General features: G+C 36.3%; 1 protein-coding gene across 2 annotated transcripts in view; it reads right to left on the reverse strand.

Moving 5' to 3' along the window:
• DYNC2LI1 (dynein cytoplasmic 2 light intermediate chain 1) overlaps positions 1-25,690 on the reverse strand; it is a 217,197-nt gene that overhangs the window by 143,666 nt on the left and 47,841 nt on the right. For both annotated transcript variants that reach the window (XM_053712283.1, XM_053712284.1), the window contains exons 5-11: positions 22,936-23,024; positions 17,328-17,514; positions 15,387-15,455; positions 14,407-14,484; positions 13,464-13,546; positions 11,021-11,091; positions 10,836-10,933 (exon numbers count right to left, since the gene is read on the reverse strand). In XM_053712283.1, coding sequence (XP_053568258.1) covers positions 10,836-10,933; positions 11,021-11,091; positions 13,464-13,546; positions 14,407-14,484; positions 15,387-15,455; positions 17,328-17,514; positions 22,936-23,024 — 675 coding nt within the window. The remainder of the gene's footprint in view (positions 1-10,835; positions 10,934-11,020; positions 11,092-13,463; positions 13,547-14,406; positions 14,485-15,386; positions 15,456-17,327; positions 17,515-22,935; positions 23,025-25,690) is intronic.

The following is a 25,690-nucleotide window of genomic DNA, read 5'->3' on the forward strand; positions in this document are numbered from 1 at the left end:
GTCGTCCAGGTAGGGTGCCACAGCAATTCCACGAGAAACGATCACTGTCAAAAGAGCCCCCAGAACCTTTGAAAAAATTCTAGGAGCCGTGGCTAGACCAAATGGAAGAGCCATGAACTGGAAATGTTTTTCCAGAAAGGCAACTCTCAGGAATCCGTGATTGTCCCTGTGAATAGGAATATGAAGATATGCATCCTTTAGGTCTATGGTTGTCATGAACTGACCCTCTTGTACTAAAGGAAGAATGGAGCGTATAGTCTCTATCTTGAAGGATGGAACTTTGAGAAACTTGTTTAGACACAAAATAGACACAAATAGGTTGGAGTAGAACCTGAGACGCTGTTCCTGCACTGGAACTGGAACTATCACTCCCAGGGAGGAAAGAAGTTGTATACATTTCAAGAACGCCTCTCTCTTTATCTGGTCTGCAGATAATCTTGAGAGAAGGAATCTGCCTCTGGTAGGAAAAGTCTTGAATTCCAATTTGTAACCCTGGGATACTATGTCCACAGTCCAGGGATCTGGGACATCTCGTATCCAGGCTTGAGAGAACTGAGAAAGTCTGGCCCCCACCTGATCCAATCCTGGATCGGGGGCAAACCCTTCATGCTGATTTGAATCAGCTGCGGATTGTTTCCCCTTGTTCCAAAACTGATTGGGTTTCCAAGAAGACTTGGATTGTTCCTGCTTGGAAGAAGAAGGGGAAGGCTTTCCTCTGAAGTTACGAAAGGAACGAAAATTACTCTGACGTCCTTTAGGCCTATTCTTCTTATCTTGAGGTAAAAAAGACCCTTTTCCACCTGTAATATCAGAGATAATTTCTGCCAAACTGGGTCCAAACAAGGTTTTGCCCTTGTAAGGAATCGCCAGAAGCTTGACTTTAGAGGAAACATCCGCAGACCAAAATGGCATCTGCAATAAAGGAATTGGCCAATTTATGAGATGTAATCCTATCCTGAATTTCATCCAAGGAAGTCTCTACTTGAAGAGAATCAGACAAGGCATTGAACCAATAAGATGCTGCACTAGTCACGGTGGCAATACACACCGCAGGTTGCCATTGGAGACCTTGATGAACATAAATCTTTTTCAAATAAGCCTCCAGCTTCTTGTCCATTGAATCCTTAAAAGAGTAGCTATCCTCAATAGGAATAGTGGTTCTCTTAGCCAGAGTGGAAATGGCCCCTTCAACTTTGGGTACAGTATACCAACGGTCTTTAATGGAGTCCTCGACAGGAAACATTTTCTTAAAAATGGGAGACGAGGAAAAAGACACCCCTGGTTTCTCCCATTCCTGTGAGTTAATTTCCCTAGCACGGTCCGGCACAGGAAAAACCTCCAAAGAGGAAGGTTCATCAAAAAAACTATTAAGTTTACTAGATTTCTTAGGAGTGACAACAACAGGTGTATCAGAGTCATCGAAAGTAGCTAAAACCTCCTTAAACAATACACAACAGTGTTCAAGCTTAAATCTGAAGGATACCACCATAGTCTCAGAAGAAGGAATTATACTGTCCCAATCTGAGATTTCAACCTCAGAAAATCCCGATGTATCTTCCTCATCAGACTTTCTAGATTTCCACTTGCGTTTTCCCTGTAATCTAGGAATGGCAGCTAATGCCGCAGATACCACTTAAGATACCTGGGCAGCAATTTCTGCTTTTAAATAAACTCCACTAGGAGTTATAGAGGAACCGCAGGGCACTGCATGTGACACCATTGAGGCTTGCGACATAGCAGGAGAAAGCTGAGGTATTATTTTAACAGCATCATCCTGCGAGACATTAGGCTCAAAAATGTTACCTTTATTTTGCAAGGTTTTCTTGACACATGAAGAACAAAATTGCATAGGAGCTGCAATTTGTGCATCTAAACATAATAAATGAATTCATAATGAATTCATGAGAGCAGGCTCTTGCTCCATATCAGACATGTTGTGAAACAGTAAATAAACTTATACAGATAAGTTTAAAAGATTTTAATATTCAATTTAAATAAGTTAAGGAAAAAATACACTTTAAATTTTATCCCAAATTAGGAACGATCCCCAGCTAAATTTATGTGAGAAAAGTTAAGAAAAAAACATTTAATAAACATCAAATAAACTTCTAAAATACCCCTCAGGCAACCCCACACCTCAATTACTGAGGTGCCTTACCGCTACCAATTAAGACCGGATCACCCAGAAATGGAGAAAAACAACTTTTTCCTCAGAAACGTTATAAAGTAAAGCTGGTCATGTGACCGCAACTGTGAAGCTTAAATTACTGCTGCGACACAGAGAGGCACTAAAAACAGCTTCCTGGTACACTGAGTACAAGAAATAACCTTTTTTTCAAAGCGGACAGTTTAAAATGTTGCATTGTTTTATTTTAAAGCAAAGGGGAAATGAAAAAGCTGCTGAAATAGAAAATTCAGCCTTACTTTCAGTTTAAACTTGAATTGTTTTATCAAGTAAATATGTGTCAGAAAATAAAGCCTAATAAAAACATTTTACCCTTTCTTTTTAAAAGAGTTTAAATGTTAGTCTCACACATGCTACAGTGCCTGCTTCATACCCCAGTGTAACCCATACAACAGTATTATCTATGTCCCAATAAAAAGCAGTGTCATTTAATTTGTTAAGTGCATGGTTTCCCCAACTGGAAGAAAAAGCACTTACCTGTTCCGCTGTCTGGCATGTAGACAGTTACAAGGTATGAGAAGACACAGTTCTTCACAGAGACCTTTGAAAAAGAAAGAACAGAGTAGCCAACTCTTGCTTTCTAAACTAGGGCAGCAATTGTTAGAAAAATGCAGTAAGTACCTCTTTACAAGTTCCTAACTGCTTTAAAGCCACCACTACCGACTGCAAGGAATGACGTGGAATACGGCTATACCCCAAAACTTGCTTGTAGATTGAAGAGAAATTTCTTTTCAGACACCTAAACATCACCACCTCCATGCGCCGAAGGCAAAGAGAATGACAGGGGGTTGTGGATAAGGGAGTGATACTTAGCAATTTAACTGTGGTGCTCTTTGTCTCCTCCTGCTGGCCAGGAGTGATATTCCCAACAGTAATTACTCAAGCCGTGAACTCACCATATCTTAGGAAAGAAATAGACTTCCCACCCGAAGCCTGGATAGTGCTCAGCAGAATAAGAGAACGCACACAAAAACTACACTTTTAAAAAACGAAATTAGCGTGCCATAATCCAACGTGCGCTTACTTAAATGGACAGTATAGTATAAAATTATTTTTCCCGTAATGTGTTTCCAATAACTTTTTTTTACCAGCTGCAGAGTATAAAATGTATGAGATTTGCTTTTTTAAGGCTTATTTGTGTATATGAATTAGCTGATTTTGTGTTGTGAAGCCACAACCTAATAAAAACAAAATTTATGCTTACCTGATAAATTTCTTTCTCTTGTGGTGTACCCAGTCCACAGGTTCATCCATTACTTGTGGGATATTCTCCTTCCCAACAGGAAGCTGCAAGAGGATACCCACAGCAGAGCTGTCTATATAGCTCCTCCCCTAACTGCCACCCCCAGTCATTCGACCGAAGACAAGCAAAAAAAAGGAGAAACTATAGGGTGCAGTGGTGACTGTAGTTTAAAAATAACAAACACCTGCCTTAAAGTGACAGGGCGGGCCGTGGACTGGATACACCACAAGAGAAAGAAATTTATCAGGTAAGCATAAATTTTGTTTTCTCTTGTAAGGTGTATCCAGTCCACGGGTTCATCCATTACTTGTGGGATACCAATACCAAAGCTTTAGGACACGGATGAAGGGAGGGACAAGGCAGGCACTTAAACGGAAGGCACCACTGCCTGCAAGACCTTTCTCCCAAAAATAGCCTCAGAGGAAGCAAAAGTATCAAATTTGTAGAATTTAGAAAAAGTATGAAGCGAAGACCAAGTCGCCGCCTTACAAATCTGTTCAACAGAGGCCTCATGTTTAAAAGCCCATGTGGAAGTAACCGCTCTAGTAGAATGAGCTGTAATTCTTTGAGGAGGCTGCTGGCCAGCAGTCTCATAAGCTAAACGGATTATGCTTCTCAGCCAAAAAGAAAGAGAAGTTGCCGAAGCCTTTTGGCCTCTTCTCTTTCCAGAGTAGACGACAAACAATGCAGATGTTTGACGAAAATCCTTAGTAGCTTGCAAATAAAACTTTAAAGCACGAACCACGTCAAGATTCTGTAACAGACGTTCCTTCTTTGAAGAAGGATTAGGACACAGTGACGGAACAACAATTTCCTGATTGATATTCCTATTAGATACTACCTTAGGAAGAAACCCAGGTTTGGTACGCAAAACTACCTTATCTGCATGGAAGATCAGATAAGGGGAATCACACTGGCAGATAACTCTGAAACTCTTCGAGCCGAAGAGATAGCTACTAAAAACAGAACTTTCCAAGATAAAAGCTTGATATCTATGGAATGCAAGGGTTCAAACGGAACCCTTTGAAGAACTTTAAGAACTAAATTTAAACTCCATGGCGGAGCAACAGGTTTAAACACAGGCCTGATTCTAACCAAAGCCTGACAAAACGCCTGAACGTCTGGAACATCAGCCAGGCGCTTGTGCAAAAGAATAGACAGAGCAGAAATCTGTCCCTTTAAGGAACTAGCTTATAATCCCTTTTCCAATCCTTCTTGGAGAAAAGATAGTATCCTAGGAATCCTGACCTTACTCCATGAGTAACCCTTGGATTCACACCAATGAAGATATTTACACTATATCTTATGATAGATTTTCCTGGTGACAGGCTTTCGAGCCTGAATCAAGGTATCAATGACCGACTCGGAGAAACCACGTTTTGATAAAATCAAGCGATCTCCAAGCAGTCAGACGCAGAGAAATTAGATTTGGATGTTTGAATGGACCTTGGAGTAGAAGGTCCTGCCTCAGCGGCAGAGTCCATGGTGGAGAGGATGACATGTCCACCAGATCCGCATACCAAGTCCTGCGTGGCCACGCAGGCGCTATCAAAATCACCGAAGCTCTCTCCTGCTTGATCTTGGCAATCAGACGAGGGAGGAGTGGAAACGGTGGAAACACATAAGCCAGGTTGAAGGACCAGGGCACTGCTAGAGCATCTATCAGCGCTGCCTGGGGATCCCTTGACCTGGACCCGTAACAAGGAAGCTTGGCTTTCTGACGAGACACCATCAGATCCAGTTCTGGTTTACCCCAAAGTTGAATCAGCTGGGCAAATACCTCCGGATGGAGCTCCCACTCCCCCGGATGAAAAGTCTGCCGACTTAGAAAATCCGCCTCCCAGTTCTCTACTCTTGGGATATGGATAGCTGAGAGATGGCAAGAGTGAACCTCTGCCCATAGAATTATCTTGGAAACCTCCATCATTGCCAGGGGACTCCTTGTTCCCCCCTGATGGTTGATATAGGCTACAGTCGTGATATTGTCCAACTGAAATCTGATGAACTTGGCCGCAGCTAGTTGAGGCCAAGCCTGAAGAGCATTGAATATAGCTCTTAGTTCCAGAATGTTTATCGGAAGGAGGGCTTCCTCCTAAGTCCACGAACCCTGAGCCTTCAGGGAGTTCCAGACTGCACCCCAGCCCAGAAGGCTGGCATCTGTCGTCACTATAGTCCACTCTGGCCTGGGGAAACTCATTCCCCTGGACAGATGGACCCGAGATAACCACCAGAGAAGAGAATCCCTCGTCTCTTGATCCAGATTTAACAGAGGAGACAAATCTGTGTAGTCCCCATTCCACTGGTTGAGCATGCAAAGTTGCAGTGGTCTGAGATGTAGGCGGGCAAACGGAACTATGTCCATTGCCGCTACCATTAGGCAGATCATTTCCATACACTGAGCCACTGATGGCCGAGAAGTGGAATGAAGAGCACGGCAAGAAGTTAGAAGTTTTGATATCCTGACTTCTGTCAGAAAAAATTTCATTTCTACTGAATCTATCAGAGTTCCTAGGAAGGAAACTCTTGTGAGAGGAGAGAGAGAACTCTTTTCTATGTTCACTTTCCACCCGTGAGACCTCAGAAAGGCCAGAACAATGTCCGTATGGGATTTGGCAATTTGAAAAGTCAAATCAGAATGTCGTCTAGTTAAGGGGCTACCGCTATGCCCCGCGGCCTTAGTATCCTTTAAGTCCATGGTAGTCATATATTGACCCTCCTGGATCATAGGGAGGATGGTTCGGATTGTCTCCATCATGAAGGATGGGACCCTGAGAAATTTGTTTAGGATCTTGAGATCCAAGATAGGTCTGAAAGTTCCCTCTTTTTTGGGAACTATAAACAGGTTTGAATAAAAACCCAGCCCCTGTTCCTCTCTTGGAACTGGGTGGATCACTCCCATAACCAGTAGGTCTTGAACGCAACGTAAGATTGCCTCTCTTTTTATCTGGTTTACAGATAGTTGTGAGAGATGAAATCTCCCCTTTGGAGATGAACCTTTGAATTCTAGAAGATATCCCTGGGAAACAATCTCTAGCGCCCAGGAATCCTGGACGTCTCTTGCCCAAGCCTGGGCGAAGAGAGAAAGTCTGCCCCCTACTAGATCCGTTCCCGGATCGGGGGCTACTCCTTCATGCTGTCTTAGAGGCAGCCGCAGGTTTCTTGGCCTGCTTCCCCTTGTTCCAAGCCTGGTTAGGTCTCCAAACTGGTTTGGACTGGGCAAAATTTCCCTCTTGTTTTGCATTAGAGGAAACTGAGGCTGCGCCACTCTTGAACTTTCAAAAGGAACGAAAATTATTCTGTTTGGTCCTCTTATTGGACCTATCCTGAGGAAGGGCGTAACCTTTTCCTCCAGTAATATCAGAAATGATCTCCTTCAGACCGGGCCCGAATAGGGTCTGTCCCTTGAAGGGGATGTTAAGAAGCTTAGACTTTGAAGTAACGTCTGCTGACTAGGACTTAAGCCATAGCGTCCTACGCGCCAAAATGGCAAAACCTGAATTCTTAGCCGTTAATTTGGTTAACTGAAAAACGGCGTCAGAAATAAAGGAATTAGCTAACTTAAGAGCTTTAATCCTGTCTAGAATGTCGTCTAGCGGAGTCTCAACCTGCAGAGCCTCCTCAAGAGACTCTAACCAAAAAGCCGCTGCAGCTGTGACTGGGGCTATGCATGCAAGAGGCTGGAGAATAAAACCTTGATGAATAAAAATTTTCTTAAGGAGACCCTCCAATTTTTTATCCATAGGATCTAGGAAAGCACAACTGTCCTTGACGGGGATAGTTGTACGCTTAGCTAGGGTAGAGACTGCTCCCTCCACCTTAGGGACCGTCTGCCACGAGTCCCGTACAGCAGCATCTATGGGAAACGTCTTTTTGAAAGCAGGAGGGGGAGAGAACGGCACACCTGGTCTATCCCATTCCTTAGTAATAATTTCCGAAAACCTCTTAGGGACTGGAAAAACATCAGTGTAAACAGGCACTGCAAAGTATTTGTCCATTTTATACAATTTCTCTGGAACCACAATGGGGTCACAATCATCCAGAGTCGCTAAAACCTCCCTAAGCAATAAGCGGAGGTGTTCAAGCTTAAATTTAAACGCTGTCATTTCAGAATCAGACTGAAGCAACGCCTTCCCTGAGTTTGAAATGTCACCCACAGATAGAAGCTCATCTGCCTCGGCTTCTGAGTATTGTGAGGGTATATCGGACACAGGCATTAAAGCGTCAGAAAGCTCTGTATTAGTTCTAGCCCCAGAGCTGTCTCGCTTTCCTTGTAACCCTGGCAGTTTGGAAAATACATCTGTGAGGGTAGCATTCATAACTGCCGCCATGTCCTGTAAGGTAAAAGAATTAGACGCGCTAGATGTACTTGGCGTCACTTGAGCTGGAGTTATAGGTTCTGACACATGGGGAGAGCTAGATGGCATAATCTCCCTTTTTCAGTCAGAGAATCCCCTGGAGATAAATCTTTAAGCGCCATAATATGGTCTTTATAGTTTATAGAAATTTCAGTACATTTGGTACACATTCTAAGAGGGGGTTCCACCATGGCTTCTAAACATATTGAACTAGGAGTTTCCTCTATGTCAGACATGTTTAACAGACTAGTAATGAGACAAGCAAGCTTGGAAAACACTTTAATAAAGGTGAAACAGCAATTAAACAAAAACGTTACTGTGCCTTTAAGAGAAAAAAACTAACACTTAAACTGCAAAACAGTGTAAAAATATAGTAAAGTCTTTGAAATTTTTACAGTGTGTGTAAGGGACTAAAGCAACATTGCACCCACTTGCAAACGGATGATTAACCCCTTAGGCCCCAAACCGGATTTAAAAACGTTAAAAAACGTTACAAGACAGTTAAGCACCCTGCCACAGCTCTGCTGAGGCTCCTACCTGCCCTCAAGTACGATATTGTGCAGAAATAAACCCCTTATAATGGTCCTTAGGTGCCAGAGGACTCCTATAGGGAAGCTGGATGTCTCAGTCTGAATTAAAACTGCGCATTTAGAACGCTAAAATAGGCCCCTCCCACCATGTACTGGATGCCAGAGGGGCCTTAAGAAAATACTCCTAGGAGTATCTGATTAGCCATGTGGAAACTAGGCCCCAAATAAAGAGTTATCTCCCTCACAGAAAAAACGTCCTATTTTTGAATTCATGTAAACGTTTAACTGTCACTAAGTAATAAGAGTATTACCCTGTTTTGTAAGCATGATCCCAGTCGCTGTTAAATCACTGCATCAGGCTTACCTCAAATACACAAGGCTCTGTCAGCATTTTCTAGAACTCATTCATCTCTCTAGAAATAAATATACTGAACATACCTCAAAGCAGGTAATCTGCAGACCGTTCCCCCAACTGAAGTTGTCCCATACTCTTCAGTTATGTGTGAGAACAGCAATGGACCTTAGTTACAAACCGCTAAGATCATCAACCTCCAGGCAGAACTCTTCTTCTAATTTCTGCCTGAGAGTAAAACAGTACAACGCCGGTACCGTTTAAAAATAACAAACTTTTGATTGAAGGTAAAACTACACTAAGTCACCACATATCTCTTGATACTTCCTATCTTGTCGAGAGCTGCAAGAGAATGACTGGGGGTGGCAGTTAGGGGAGGAGCTATATAGACAGCTCTGCTGTGGGTGTCCTCTTGCAGCTTCCTGTTGGGAAGGAGAATATCCCACAAGTAATGAATGAACCCGTGGACTGGATACACCTTACAAGAGAAATGGGTTGAGTTTGTAGGTATAATCAGATCTCATTACTTTATCACATTGTGTACATATACCTGCGTCTTTATCTTATATCTGTCCATAAACCAATCACTAATACTTGGAGAAAACAATGGAAAATTAACATTTTATTACCTTATCTCTTCTATAAACCAATGGGAGTGTAATTTCTTCTACTGGCTGTGTTAACACAGCTTTTCCTTGAGGCCAAATACTTTCAGGATAGGTGGGGATACCACAGGCTAAATAAACTATTTCAAATGCCAATATAAGGATAATGGAAATACTTGTTAACAATTTAATACTCTCCAGCAGGTAAAGTGGATTATTGTGAACAAATTAAAGGGGAGACAATTGTTGAGTAAACTGTCACTTTAAGGTCATATGTGCATTAACCTGACATAAACTGAACCAGAAAGCCAAAGTGCAGGAAAAAACAAATGCCCCTGAACGCTTGTAAACTGAGATGTGCACAATCCCGAGGACTTATGTGGGCTAACCTGATGCGCGCAGACCCAAAAGCCAACATGCTGTAAAAAAATACAAACTAAACGTTGCACGCCAAAAAAAACATGCATGCAAAAAAATTAAAATGGATTAAAAATAAATATAAAGATTATGTACCAGGGCTATATATATATTAATAATATATCATTATAAATGCCCAAACAAGGCTACAGAGAGTTATATAAATAAAATTGATACTTGCCAACAAGTAGATAGTCAAACCAGTACTGAAACATAGTAGAGGTTTTGGAATAGGAGTATATACTAGATCCAAAAGGGGAAGCAAAAGACAAGTCCATGCGACCACAATGGAAGGTTTTTGACAAAAGGTGAAAAAAACATACCCCATATATACATCCCTCTGACAAATACTGTACTCTGAGGGGGAAACATGCCTCAACATAGACTGAAAGCCACTCTTACTGAAGAATCATATGCATATCTTCATTCTTCCCCTTCCTCCAGCAGAGGCAAAGACAAGACTGAGCTGCGAGGGGTTTTATAGAGCTCTTATGGTTTGGGAATCTTTGCCTTCTCATAGTGGTAGGGAAGAGTAATTCACAGGAGTAATGGATTGTGAACCCTCACCACCTGTATGAAATAAATATGGTAATATTCTCCTTTTTGTATTTTCCTAGCTTGGATTCAAATTTCCAAGTCAACCAGTTCTGCCCATTGATATATGGCATTTCCAGCCATCATTGTCAAGACTAATCAGCCAACTATGGTTCTGTATGGTTCTATGGTATCACTATTACAGTTTACTGTTGCACAGGTGAACAGAGAGCATATAAGCATATGTTAACTCTGACATTTGTAGTTTTTATACTCCCATCAGAAAAGCTGGTGTGCATTCTCTGGAACGCAGAACCCTGATACTTTTACATGTTGCATAGTTATTGTCGATATGTGCAGGAGCTCATTAATATATGACCCTAACTGGCCATCACAAAGGAAGTACAATAAAAAAACATTCAGAAGGCGTTTTAAAGAATATGTCTCTGGCCTGCAAAACAAGTCTGCTTTCTTATAAATAAAAATTGTTTTTAATGCCCCTTTAAACAACAAAATATTTTCTTAAAACATACATCTTAACATTATATGATAACTGATATTTTGTGTTTCATAAAAATGATTGAATAAGGAACATAATGAGAGAAAAATAATACCTTTGGAGGAAAATACATTTCATAAACTTTCTTCCATAACTCTAGGGGTGTCCGCACTCGGAACTGAGCTAAGTCAGTTTCACTAGCTGGAGGAGAACCTAGAAACAACATTTAAGTAATATGAATTTCACGTCATCCAAACTGACCATTTGCAAAGAAAGACAATGATCTTACGGTACACTTACCAATTTGACTGAAGGAATCAAATCCTAAAGGAATGAAAAGTGGTTTATTTTGATCCAAAGACACAGTTTTGCTGGAAAGAAAAAAAATGAAGACAGCTGTTAATATGAAACAACATTAACATCTCAAAGGCTGTAGTAATTTTAAAGGGACCTTTTTTTTGCAATCTCCATTAGTTTGCAAAAGTGTTTCGTATATGTCAAAACAGGGAGAGAGAGAGAGAGAGAGAGAGAGAGAGAGAGAGAGAGAGAGAGAGAGAGAGAGAGAGAGAGAGAGAGAGAGAGAGAGAGAGAGAGAGAGAAAGAGGTGGGAGAGTATAATACTAGAATCAGTTTCACCAGTGTGTAAGTAAGATGCATACAACAAAATAGTTTCTGACAGTAAAAGGCTTGTGGGAGCTTAGAAAGTGTTGGAGAGAAATAATTGTGTGTTAGGATCATGAATCAGGTAATTAGTGCTAAAAAGGCAAGTCTGATTAAAGGAATGAAACCTGATATGGCAGGTCTAGGCTAAAGTTCCTGACGAGAACTTGATCAGGTACGTGAACCATGTTGAGTGAGGCCAAAACTTAGCAAACAAGGATAGCCTGCTAGCTATTCTGCTTGAGTTTGCAAAGAACATTGGGAAGCAAGGCTGTAAGAAGATCTATAAACCATTAATCTGAATGACATGAGATCCACATAAAATACAAAAAACAAATTACAGTATACCCAAAAAAATATTATGCTGTTTTATATAGCTTTCCCTGTTGGCTTATGAAATACATACCAAACTTCCACCCTTGGCCTTCAATCCATATACAATGTGTAATATTCTTCAAATCAAACCTAAGGCACAGACTACTACTATATGGATTACTGAAATGGCTAAAATATAGGACTGCATTCAAAATGTCTTTGTGACTTCCCTCAAAGTGGTGGAGGTGTGGGTGCCATTGTCAAACTCAATATACACAGGAAGACCTACTGGCACTGACAGTCAATAAAGCAAGGAAATATAAAAAGTCGTGCATTACTGAGAAGTGTTCTGAGAAAACTGATAGAGGTGTCAGTCTTAAGCAGAAGATAACCGAGGTAGGAGTATTATTAACTTGTAGCAGCACTTTAAAAGCCTATGGTGGAAAGGGACAGGTTGATATGAGCCTCTCTGTGGCACTCCTTACTTTGGATAGCAAAAAGTGTCTGAAAGGTTTCCAACTGGTTTTGAGAACTAGCCACATAGAGGATAAAAAGCTTTACTTGGCTGTCCACTGGCAATTTAGGGACTTTTCATAATGGATAAACAATATATGTTTGTTTTCTGCTGCAAATTTCTAAGGTTAGTCTCAGTGCTGCTGTATTAAGATAATATCTAGTATGTGAATGAGCAGAATATGGAACTGTAGATGAAGTAGCCTTTTCCAAGCAGAAAACTGATAAAGAGGAGGGATTCCTGCTGAATTTCTGTTTAAAATGTAAGCCTTTTTAAAACGCTTGAAATTAACCAACTGGAAATTATTTATTTGCTGCTTTAAATGCTGTCACCATTAATATGAAAGAAAACCATGTTTTTGTTTGTATTTTACTGCAACATCCATGTAGTAACCTAGTCAATGTAGAGGATAGTAGGGAGATATCCCCAACAGTGTGTTGTGCTGCTATTGCCCCTGCACTGCCTAAAGAAAATACTACCCAAATCAAAGTATCAACTCCATCCAAAATTTAGATAATACTTTGATGATATAGTAACAGTTCACTGAATATTTCAATTCTAAAACAGTTTTAAAAAAAGAGGTAGCATTAATAACGTTATTGGTTAACAGTCTCTGAATATAAGCATGACAGCCCATGAGTGGTTCTTCCTTCTTTGTTGTGTCTAGGTTTCTGTTTTTATCAGACAAAACTACAGAATATAATTTACAAACATTATACATTGGGTGGCAGCACCCAGCATATAATATACAGTATGTACAAGGCATTTTTCACACAATATACACAAGTATTTTCTTACTTAGGATATCAGAAAAAGATTTACAAATCAATATGAATATACTTAAGAATAAAAGAAATAACAATTAGATATGTGCATTTGGCGATTTGTTATACAAGCTAATGAGGAATATGGCCATGGGTAGCTGCATTTGGGTATTTCGGCATCGGAATTATTTTTGTGAAAGTGCAACGCACAAAGATCTGGATTTGCACAGATCTTTGTGTGTTGCACTTTCAACACAAACAAATCCAACTCCAGAAATACCCGAATGCTGCTACCTGTGGCCATATTTGGCATTCGTATATATAATGAATTCTCCAAATGTACGTCTAATAATAATAATGGCCATTGCAGATTAGTTATTTAAGCCAAGGAAATTAAAACAAAAATAGTAAATACATAACCAAAGACAAAAATAACAAATATTCCATAAGAATACGGGTAGCTAAATTGTTTAGTATTGTAGATTCTTACCTTTTGTCTAATCCAAATGCCAAATGATTTATAAATGAACGTGTTGCTGTTTTAAGAGTGAGAGATTCAGATTTGCTTGTGAACTAGAAAATATGAAATATGTTTTAGTGGAAGTAAGATTTTCATAATGAAAATAGGGCACGGTTTTGTTTAACCCAATCTACACACTTTATATATGTATTTGTTTGTTTTGTGTTATAGTACATAATGCTGCATCAAAGATTTTCCAGCCAAAACAAGCGCAAAAAGAAAATAGTAATTTCAGGCTAAATGAGTTATGAAATTCTTGCTCACTTTCCCTAAACTATCTATGGTCCATGTTCAAATAAATGAAAGTTCCCCTGCAAATGCACATGATGGCTTTTCACAGGGTTTTCAAATTCAAATACATTCCATAACATTTAAAAAGCCTGCAATACACCATGAAATGAACAAGGGTCACAAAAAGACCCGCAACAACTTGCATTGGAACCATTTGTTACAGCTATTCTGATCAACAAAAACATTTTTTAGGAAATTTCCCAAATGATTTCTTGACTTTTAACATTCTGCACTTTGGACTAGTTGAATACGCATTTTTTTGCTTGTTGGAGAGTCATTTTTTTTGTTGTGCGTACAGCTTTTTGTCAGAGTCTAAGTTCTTACCCATGCTTACTTCACATGCCAATAAACAAGGTTGCTTTTTTTACTTCAGATTTTTTTTTTTTAAAACAATTAAATGTATTCACGTTTTAAATATGATCAACTACATGTTAGTTATAAAATTACTCAAACTTTTACAAACCCCTCATATTTTCCTATCAACTACAAAAGCTATTGTCTTTAAAATAAATCTATACATAACTATAATGTAATATGTGTAGCTGCCTATCTGTGAGTTTTCAAGGACTAGAATATTTAACTGTTTTGTAAATTGTTAAATAAAAATAGGACGCAAACAAACCAATAATGATGCTCCATAATAATGTGATACAAATCGAAGTGTCTTGCTTATTATTTTCCTTTTTTCAGAATCAAATTCCTAAAATGAAACAGATGTTTGAGTGAGAAAACAGTTAGTTATACAGTATCAAATGAATCCTGTATATCTGTATTTTATTGAATACTATAAGGGGGTCCAAAAATTAAAGGGACAGGAAACCCCCAAATTTTCTTTTATGATTTGGATAGAATTAACAATTTTAAACAACTTTTCAATTTACTTCTATTATCAAATATGCTTCATACTCTTGTTAACGTTTGCTGAAAGAATAGAATTGCACAACTAGCAGCTAACTGGGCATATCTATTTATCCAATCACAAGAGACAAATGTGTGCAGGCACCAATCATCAGCTAGCTCGCTCTAGTCTAGGATTTGTGTGTATTATTTTTCAACAAGGGATACAATGAGAATGAAGCACATTTGAAAATAGAAGTGAATTTAAAAGTGTCCTAAAATTGCATGCTCTATAGGAATCATGTAAGTTTAATTTTGACTTTTCTATCCCTTTAAGTAAGATACAATCTAACATTTTGTTTAATGGACATAAAAGTGCAAAAAGACAGAATGGTTTAACGTATTAGATTATTTTATTATTGCATTGTTGCTTACATATAACTTTGTATCTAACCCCTGCAAAGCTACATTTATTCAAAAGAACAATAGAGGAATTAAGAGACCTTAGTCCATTTAAAAAAAAAAAAAAAAGGTTCTAAAATCAAGTAAATCAAAGCTAGTATTTTTTTAATTTCTGTAACTCCGGAAACATTCATAATTCAACTTAATGAGTAGTTCAACATTTTTTTCATGTATTTGAAACCTTTTACTTATCTCAAATAATCAAATGAGGGCGTAACATGGATATGTCAAAACTTCAGTAATTTAATTCAGATGCGCTTTCATACACAACACATTAAAATTAATAAGTTAAATAAATCTCACCTGAAATATGTCAAACTTGCTACCAATAATTAGTAATGGCAAAGGAAAGGGATCAATTAATTCTTTGTCCTGTTTGCAAAAAAATAAATAAAAACAACATTTGGTTCTTATACAAGCAAAGACACATTTATGATCGTCTATGAGCATTGCAGGTAGTTTTGTTTTTTTAAATTATCAAAGAACGCATAGGGAATCATATTTATTAATAATGTGCCCAATTCCAAGTGGAGCGCTAATTAACACTCCCGCTCGAGTGTTAACTGCGCTAGAAGTGCGCTTTTTGCACGTGTCGGTTTGCTCCCGTATTATAAATTGAAAGTAAACTGTTTTTGCTCGTGTGCTAACCAGATGAGCGCAAGTAGTCGAACTTAGAATATCAAATGTGATAACCTATTCCCTCATAGAAGTCAAAGGAGCAAAAAAGGTGGGGGGAAAAACTAAAAACCTAACACCCAACTTGCGCGCAAACCCAATTGCATATTCTCATGTGAGCTAACCCAACAAGAAAATATAAATATTTCACATTCCATTGTATATATATATATATATATATATATATATATATATATATATATATATATATATACACATACATACATACACACACACATTGTTATATATAGTTTATATATATATATATATATATATATATATATATATATATATATATATATATACACATACATACATACACACACACATTGTTATATATAGTTTATATATATATATATATACACATACATACATACACACACACATTGTTATATATAGTTTATATATATATATATATATATATATATATATACACATACATACATACACACACACATTGTTATATATAGTTTATATATATATATATATACACATACATACATACACACACACATTGTTATATATAGTTTATATATATATATATATATACACATACATACATACACACATTGTTATATATAGTTTATATATATATATATATATACACATACATACATACACACATTGTTATATATAGTTTATATATATATATATATACACATACATACATACACACACACATTGTTATATATAGTTTATATATATATATATATATATATATATATATATATATATATACACATACATACATACACACACACATTGTAATATATAGTTTATATATATATATATATACACATACATACATACACACATTGTTATATATAGTTTATATATATATATATATATATATATATATATATATATATATATATATACACATACATACATACACACACACATTGTTTTATATATATATATATATATATATATATATATATATATACACATACATACATACACACACACATTGTTATATATAGTTATAGGTATATACATATATATATATATATATATATATATATATATATATATATATATATATATATATATATATATATATATATATATATATATATATATATATATTGGAATATCAATTTATAAATGCATAGAACATATTCCCCTATGTGCAGAACATAGAAATGTGAGATATTTACAGTAAATACATAGTGAAAACCTTTATTAAAAATAAATATTTAATAAATATGTTTTTACATGTTTTCATCTACTTACTGCAAAGGGCTTTAATGTACTTCTATATATGTCTATATATGTGTAAGTATGTATTTCTGTGTTCATCTGGCCTAATATGTTTAAATAATGATTAACTTCTGATAACAAAATGAAGTGAATCATTTGTGATGTCAATTAGTTGATTTATAAGTGCTGAGATATCATTTAATTATGTAATTAACGTCTCTTCCTTTTTAGTATGCTTTCTGCTTTTTATGCAGACACATTTGATACATGAGGAATAAAGGCCTTAAAGGGTTACCTTTTACTTGCTGCATTCTAACTATAGAGCTATGAAAAAGTGTTAAAAAGTTGACTAAAATAAAAACTTACAGGATGATCTTTTGGCAAACTTCTCCAAATATTCTGTTTTAATTGGTTGGCAGATTTGGAATTTGTTTTTCCAATAGTAGCAATAACCTGATCCGCGTGTTTCCTGGTGACCTGCAGAAGGTTTTCCAGTGTTGGCCAAAGTTCATTGGGTTTTGAAAGGTCAAGAACAAGTACTATAGAAAATGTCCTGTAATTCATGAAAACACCAAAAATAAAAGAAAAACGTATTTGCAAAGGCAAATAATGTTATTTATGCTAGTTTAATGTTTCAAAATCATATACTACACCTTGATCCCATCGTAAATAATTTCTCAATTATAAACATCTTTATGTGTCTTCTGAAGTCTGGTTACCACCTTTCATTTATTTATTTTTTTAATCATATATCTATTTAAAAATATATAAATTATGCTTGAGTTTTTTTCCACATAAAGCCTTAGAGCCTTCTGTTAAATGAATGAGCTCTTGGGTATGGTGGTGAAGTAATTTTTCTATGCATTACATTAACTTGAAGTCCTACTTCTGCACAAGTACATGACAGCAATATGCAGAAGCGGTCACAACACACACATATTTGTTATAAGTAAGGATAACACTCCATCTAGTGGTCTATGCTTCCTCTAGCAAGAAAGAGACATCAATATCATAGCTAAAAACTATTTAATAATAAAAAATAAAAAAAAAGTTAAAATATTGAGTGGCATCAGCAATAACTATGAATTCATAAGGAATATATTTTGGGCATAAATTTCTCTATATATAAGAAATAAATTAACTTTTTTTTCACTCCATCATCACTCAGAATATAAGACTAGTTTAATACTAGTTATTTTCCATCTTTATTTGATTAATAATGATATAATAAAATGAACAATGTGCGTCATAATTAACAAGGCTTTTTTTTTCATATTACACATGCCTTTGTAGCCAAAACAGGGGTGGTGGTTTTATATTAACAAGAAAGGCCCACTTACAGAAGGAGGTATGGTGTCATCCAGTTTGGAACATAAATTATATAGTAGTAAAGACACTTACACCTAGATTACGAGCTTTGCGTTAGAGGCTATGCGGTGCTAACGAGCAGTTTATGCTCACCGCTCACTTACAGACAGCGCTGGTATTACGGGTTTTTACAACCCAGACAAGAAGTGAGCGTTGAGCAAAATTTTGCTCCTTACCGCACTCCAATACCAGCGCTGCTTACGTTAGCGGTAAGCTCGTGTAACGTGCTCGTGCACGATTTCCCCATAGGAATCAACGGGGAGAGCCGGCTGAAAAAAAGTCTAACACCTGCAAAAATGCAGCGTAAAGCACCCGCAGCCCCATTGATTCCTATTGGGAAATAAAAGTTATGTCTACACCTAACACCCTAACATGAACCCAGAGTCTAAACACCCCTAATCTTACACTTATTAACCCCTAATCTGCCGCCCCCGACATCGCCGACACCTACATTATATTATTAACCCCTAATCTGCCGCTCCGGACACAGCCGCCACCTACATTATACTCATGAGCCCCTAATCTGCTGCCCCCTATGTCGACGCCACCTACCTACATTTATTAACCCCTAATCTGTCGCCCCCAACGTCGCCGCCACTATATTAAAGTTATTAACCCCTAAACCTAAGTCTAACCCTAAACCTAACACCCCCTAACTTAAATATAATTAAAAGAAATCGAAATAAAATTACTATAATTAACTAAATTATTCCTATTTAAAACTAAATACTTACCTGTAAAATAAACCCTAAGCTAGCTACAATATAACTAATAGTTACATTGTAGCTAGCTTAGTGTTTATTTTTATTTTACAGGCAAGTTTGTATTTATTTTAACTAGGTAGAATAGTTATTAAATAGTTATTAACTATTTAATAACTACCTAGCTAAAATAAATACAAAGTTACCTGTAAAATAAAACCTAACCTAACATTTAAAAATATTGTAATTTGTTTATTATTTTCTGTAATTTAGTGGGGGGTTTTGTACTTTAGATCATTTAATTTAATTGTATTTAATTTAGGGAATACATTTAATTATAGTGTAGTGTTAGGTGTAATTGTAACTTAGGTTAGAGTTTATTTTACAGGTAACTTTGTATTTATTTTAGCTAGGTAGTTATTAAATAGTTAATAATTATTTAATAACTATTCTACCTAGTTAAAATAAATACAAACTTGCCTGTAAAATAAAAATTAACCCTAAGCTAGCTACAATGTAACTATTAGTTATATTGTAGCTAGCTTAGGGTTTATTTTATAGGTATTTAGTTTTAAATAGGAATAATTTAGTTAATGATAGGAATTTTATTTAGATTTATTTAAATTATATTTAAGTTGGGGGGGTTAGGGTTAGACTTAGATTTAGGGGTTAATAACTTTAGTATAGTGGCAGCGACGTTGGGGGCGGCAGATTAGGGGTTAATAAATGTAGGTAGGTGTCGGCGATGTTAGGGACGGAAGATTAGGGGTTAATAATATTTAACTAATGTTTGCGAGGCAGGAGTGCGGCGGTTTAGGGGTTAATATATTTATTATAGTGGCAGCGATGTCCGGTTCGGCAGATATGGGGTTAAAAATTTAATTTTAGTGTTGCTATGCAAGTCCCATTGAAAAAAGAGGATATGCAATTTACGTAAGTGGATTTGCGGTATTTCCAAGTCTGGACAAAAAAGTGAGCGGTACACCTGTACCTTCAAGACTCGTAATACCAGCGGGCGTTAAAAAGCAGCGTTGGGACCGGCCAACGCTGCTTTTTAAGCCTAATGCACAACTCGTAATCTAGCCATTATATTGTTAACTAAAGAATTGTATGGCATTTTAAAGCTGGACGATCCTTTTAAACGTCATTTTAATAATGACATTTATATGTAAGATAAAAAGCAGACAAATTTCTATACATGTGTGAGCACCATCTTAAAGAAAATAAAACTATTAAAGGGACATCAAACCCAAGCATTTTCTTTCATAATTCAGATGGAGCATGCAATTTTAAATTTTCCAGTTTACTTCTATTACTAATTCTGCTTCATTCTCTTGGTACTCTTTGATGAAGGAGCTTCAATGCACTAAGTTTGACAAGTAAATGCATTCACAGATAAGCACTTGTACTGTATATGTCCCTTTAAAGAACCACTTTGGTTTTCCTGAGGCTTCTTTATATTTGTGCCTACCGAAGAAAAGTGGACAAAAGACTCCAGTAATTGTTAGTTATGTTGATGTCCTTTCTCGGGAAATTTTTGGTTATAAAAAAAAAAAAAAAACACTCAGCAATAAAATATTTTCTTTTTGCATATATAAATAAAAAAAAGGCATTGTAACCTTTTCATTTACATAGATCTTAAATAAAGACCCCATATCATCTGGCGGATGACCTCCTCCTACAAGTACTAGTGAATTCTGCTTATATGCCTTTGGTTCCATGGGTTTAATGAAGCAAATAAAACTTACTGTGTCCCTTTATTATACACATAAGACAACTCACTATCAAGATTAATAATAGTTTGGGATTTTTAAATTTGTTTTTCAACAATCAATAAGTTTCAGTTTTTAGAAAGTCTGAGGAATGGTTTTGTTAAGAGTTTAGTTATTATTTTATTAACCAATTTTTATTTCATTTTCAATTTAGCCACAACATTATAATGTAGCAGTGCTATTAGTAACTTTACTTGCTTAGATGCCTGGTTTCTTATTAAAATGACTTTCTAGAAATCACTGCACTATCAGTTAATGTGATAAAGGCGAGATTACAAAAATGATGTACAATAATTATTTTATTTTAGTTAGTTTTGTGATTGCTGTTTTTAGTTTTGTTTATGTTTAATTTTTCCTTTGCTTATATTATATTTTAGTTTACAATAAAAATCCTCCTCATTACGTTTTATCAACCAAGGACATTATTGGGTTGATTTATCAAGCTGCAGCGGACAGGGGCGCATATAATCGCCCCTGTCCGCCGCAGCTCGCCTCTGGTGGGCTGAATTCCCCTGGCGGAATTCAGCATTGCACACGAGTGCTACAGCCAATCACGCGCGGGTAAGAGCTGTCAATCTCCCCAGTTGGACGAGACCAAGGAGATTGTTAAATACAGACTGCAGGTTCTCTTGTGAGAACCTGCAGTTGTAGTGGGTCAAAAAGCTTGCGAAGCCTTTAATAAATTGACCCCATTAAAATCATATGCAATTGCCAGTGGTAAAACTTATAATTATGTCGTCAATTCCAAGATCTATTAAAGAATATCCTCTGATCTTGAATATGATTTGGCATCCAGGACACAGCACTGTTATGGTGGCTATTTTGGATTGTTAAACACCAGGGCATTTTCTATAGAAGATACTGAAACATGATAGTAGCAAAAGGGGCTATTACTGCTTAAGCCCTGGGTGGCAGACACTTGTTTTATAATGTATGTGCTTTTCATTCCTTTAAAGGTAATGCAACATTAAGGCCCTAAGATTCATGTCTATATTACCAATATGATGTATGAAGCACTCTTCTTGCTAAACAATAAAAGGAAACAAGTGTTGGCCTTTTTCCATTTTGTTAGATCTTCTTTAGGTTTCGTTGAAAGTAAACTGCCTGAATGTTTGAAGACTAAAGATGAAATCTTTTGACATAATTAATGTTCAGTTCAGACTATTTTGTGGTTTCAAATTATTAGAAGGGTGGATATCTTCATGTGTCTCTTACAAAAAATGGATTTCAAATTCCTCCAATTTTCAGTAGGAAGTGGCTGCTGTAAGTTTGTCTTGGAATGGTAATCCATGAAGGGAAGTATTAGAAAACATTGTAAGAATGCAGAAGGTGCTGTTACATGTTTGATCCCAGTTTTGTTGAAAAGGAGAAAATGTATTTAGTTCTTACATCACCTGGATGAGTCAATTGTTCCCAAGTTATTTCAGAGAGTAGAATTCCAACATTTTAGCATCTAAGTTGTTTTTAGAAGTCTCTGTTGGTCAGTGTATCATTAAGTATGATAGGAGCAATATCATATATGATTCTATAGGTGAACTAGTTATATTGGCACATATTCTCTTCATATAGGTTGCAAATACAAATTGTTTAGCTAAATCCTTCAGGTGTATCTGCATTGCTGTTTCTTAAATCCAGAAAAGGTTTTCTGATAGAAGAGCCATATTTCCAAGTGATTACCATGGATTTTAGTCATCGGGGATGAGGGTCTCAATCATGTCAAGGTTTCATTTAAGGTTTGTGAAAACACAAGACTATGAAGAACAGTTATTTCTAAATACTGACAGGCAACAGCAATAAAGTCCTACATCAGGAAATAGTTGTAGAACAAAACATTCATTGGTTATTTTAGAAGCATTAGGTGAACTATCTTATCTCTGGAACAGTAATTCCTATAGCAACAAACTTCCTATTTTCCAGATTTTACAAAGAGATGTTTATGCGATATTTCGAACCAGCTTTTTACAGCTATGCTGCATCACTTTCAAGTGATTTAGTATTTGAGCTAGCATGTCACTTTAAAAGACTGACAAATGTTATGCATAACTATCATTTTTATCATAGCACTGTAATAGGGCACATTAAAAGCATATCCACACCATATGGTCATACTCAGATATCTTTGTTATTACTTACCGTATGTTATCAATAGTAATTGGGATTTTCACTAGCTCCAGTAGTGATGTTCCCCCACCAAGTTCCCAAAAATGAGCTACATCTTTAGGCTACAAAAAAAAAAAAGATTTAATCATTTAAAACACCACACCTACAAAACAATTATTATTATCATTTGATGAACCATAAAGTTTGTAAAGCAATGTGTTTTGTGCCAGATGAATACAAACATGGATGTTGCTAGATAGCAAAAATCAATGATTACAATTCCTCTGTACGAAGACCTATGGTAAGTGCCCTAATCACTTTTATCCCATAAACCTACTGAGTACAGACATACCTTCCTGACTCAAAATTAAATACTTTTACCTTACCCTTTTCTGTTAAATAATATTTATCTACCGTATATTTTTATATTTAAAAAATGATTGTTCATATGCATGAAAGATATTGAGTTTAGTGTCCTTTTAAGTAAATTATGATGCATGTAGTATCATATAACTATTACGTCTTACATTCATTATATGTTCAATTTGTGTGCATTGGATTCAAATTACTTTATTATAAAATTGCTATATTTATTTGAGATATTCTCCAGTGTGGGATAACTGAGGTTGGATGATTCAGAAGGGTTCTGGCAAGATGCTATTTAGCATTTCATTTTATGAGTAATAAGTAAATATATGTACATAATGTAATTTGCAGAACGTAATGCTTTGTGAGTCACCACACCACTGTATTACTCCACTAAAACATTTGTGGTTATATTCATTTTGTGTGATTTTCCTTTTGTTTAATGAGCTGAGCGAATTAAATATGCACAAAACTTGTCACAATATCATTCTGAAATGAACCCTAAGTGCAGCAATATTATCATGATTGGTGTTTGTCTTAGAGTTATTTCTGTTCCTGTGCAGTTAGGCGTACTGTACCTTTAAAGTGAATGTTAAGTTTCATTGTTTTGAGGGCACATCTTAATTCCTTGTATGTATAATAATTAAAACCACAACTTTACAAAAAAAAAAAATATATATATATATATATAAGAGTAAATGTTTTATTTTTATCACCAATTTTCGGCCGTTTTCATGAGCAGCTCCTCCCATCCGCTACTTCCTGATTTTATTCCTTCTTACGTATAGAGCGGTCCCAGCCGCTGTTTACGTAGTGGCAAAGCGCACTCCCGTCCCTGACAACAACCGCGCATGCGTTCCACGGCATTTCAGTTAAATAGCAACATAGTATTCAATGAATGAATACATTCATTGAATACTATCGTTGCATCGAGTTCAGCAGCTACATATTCCCAATTATCATATTTCCTTATTTTACCAAGCACAATAATGTTGATTTTGATAAAGTATGTCTACAAAGTCATTCTACATTTTTTAAAATCATACCCGGTATGATCGCAACTTACCTGGCGGTAGGAAGAGTGTGGAAAAATGAGAAAGACCGAAAAAAAATTGTACAGCGCATGAGCGAAGCGTGAACGCGCATCGGAGATCAGAGGAAGAATAGCAATGTAACGCAGGCGCTTTCAAAACGAGTGACATTGCGAAAAAGGGGTTTGGTCCCCCTGGGGGGATTCTATGATTGGTTGAGTAAATTTAGCATACTCTGCCAATCAAAAATAGAAGATGTCGGGCGGAGGAATTGAATATCGAGCGAAGGTATAAAACAATAAAATACAAGACAATAAAAAATTTATTAAAATAATGATTAATTAAAGTCGACCTATTTTTACATAACCTTTAAAGTGGTATTTGCGTGAACAGCTGACTTTACATTCACTTTAAGGAGGCCTAAAAGATTAGTCCTTAATTGCCGTAGTCTATATTATATATTAGCTCTGTGTTTGTAGCATGAGGTTGCTTGTGTATTAAGTTAATTCCTCTTACACTGGAAATTTCTGTTTGGGTATATTGGACTGACTTCTGCTTCCCCTTACTATGCTTCTGTTTGACCATTTGTTTGGACTGACTTGGTTTATGACTTTAGCTTGTTTGTGGACTCTGCATTTGTTTAATGATTTTGTGCTGCTTTTTCCTGTGAGGCCTTAACACGGTCTGTCTGACTTAGGTTATTTTAACCCTGTATTTCTCTGCTATCAGAAGATGTGCATTTAAGTAACTTATGCAAGTTTATATTTGTCTGGATAGAAGGATAAACTTTTACAAAGGTATGTTTTTCTTTGATATTTGGATTTGCAAACTTACAGTTACTTTCTAGTACTTAAATTTTGTTTGTTTTGTAGGAGCTGATTAAAGTACCTGAGAGAGTTCAGCTACTAAGTTTAGTCTCATCACTCTCTTACCCCTGGACTTTGTTTGAACACTGTGTTTACATCCAGTGCTCTAATAAGGATTTGTAGTGATTTGGGCCTCTCAGCCATTGATTCCAGCTTATTTCATTTTGAAACAACAGCACTCCACCTGACACTGAGAATACGCATGCTCAGACAGGTTGTTTGTTACAAATATTAACTACAGGGAGTGCAGAATTATTAGGCAAGTTGTATTTTTGAGGATTAATTTTATTATTGAACAACAACCATGTTCTCAATGAACCCAAAAAACTCATTAATATCAAAGCTGAATATTTTTGGAAGTAGTTTTTAGTTTGTTTTTAGTTTTAGCTATTTTAGGGGGATATCTGTGTGTGCAGGTGACTATTACTGTGCATAATTATTAGGCAACTTAACAAAAAACAAATATATACGCATTTCAATTATTTATTTTTACCAGTGAAACCAATATAACATCTCAACATTCAC

This window comes from Bombina bombina, chromosome 4, assembly GCF_027579735.1.
Source record: "Bombina bombina isolate aBomBom1 chromosome 4, aBomBom1.pri, whole genome shotgun sequence".
Lineage (NCBI taxonomy): Eukaryota > Metazoa > Chordata > Amphibia > Anura > Bombinatoridae > Bombina > Bombina bombina.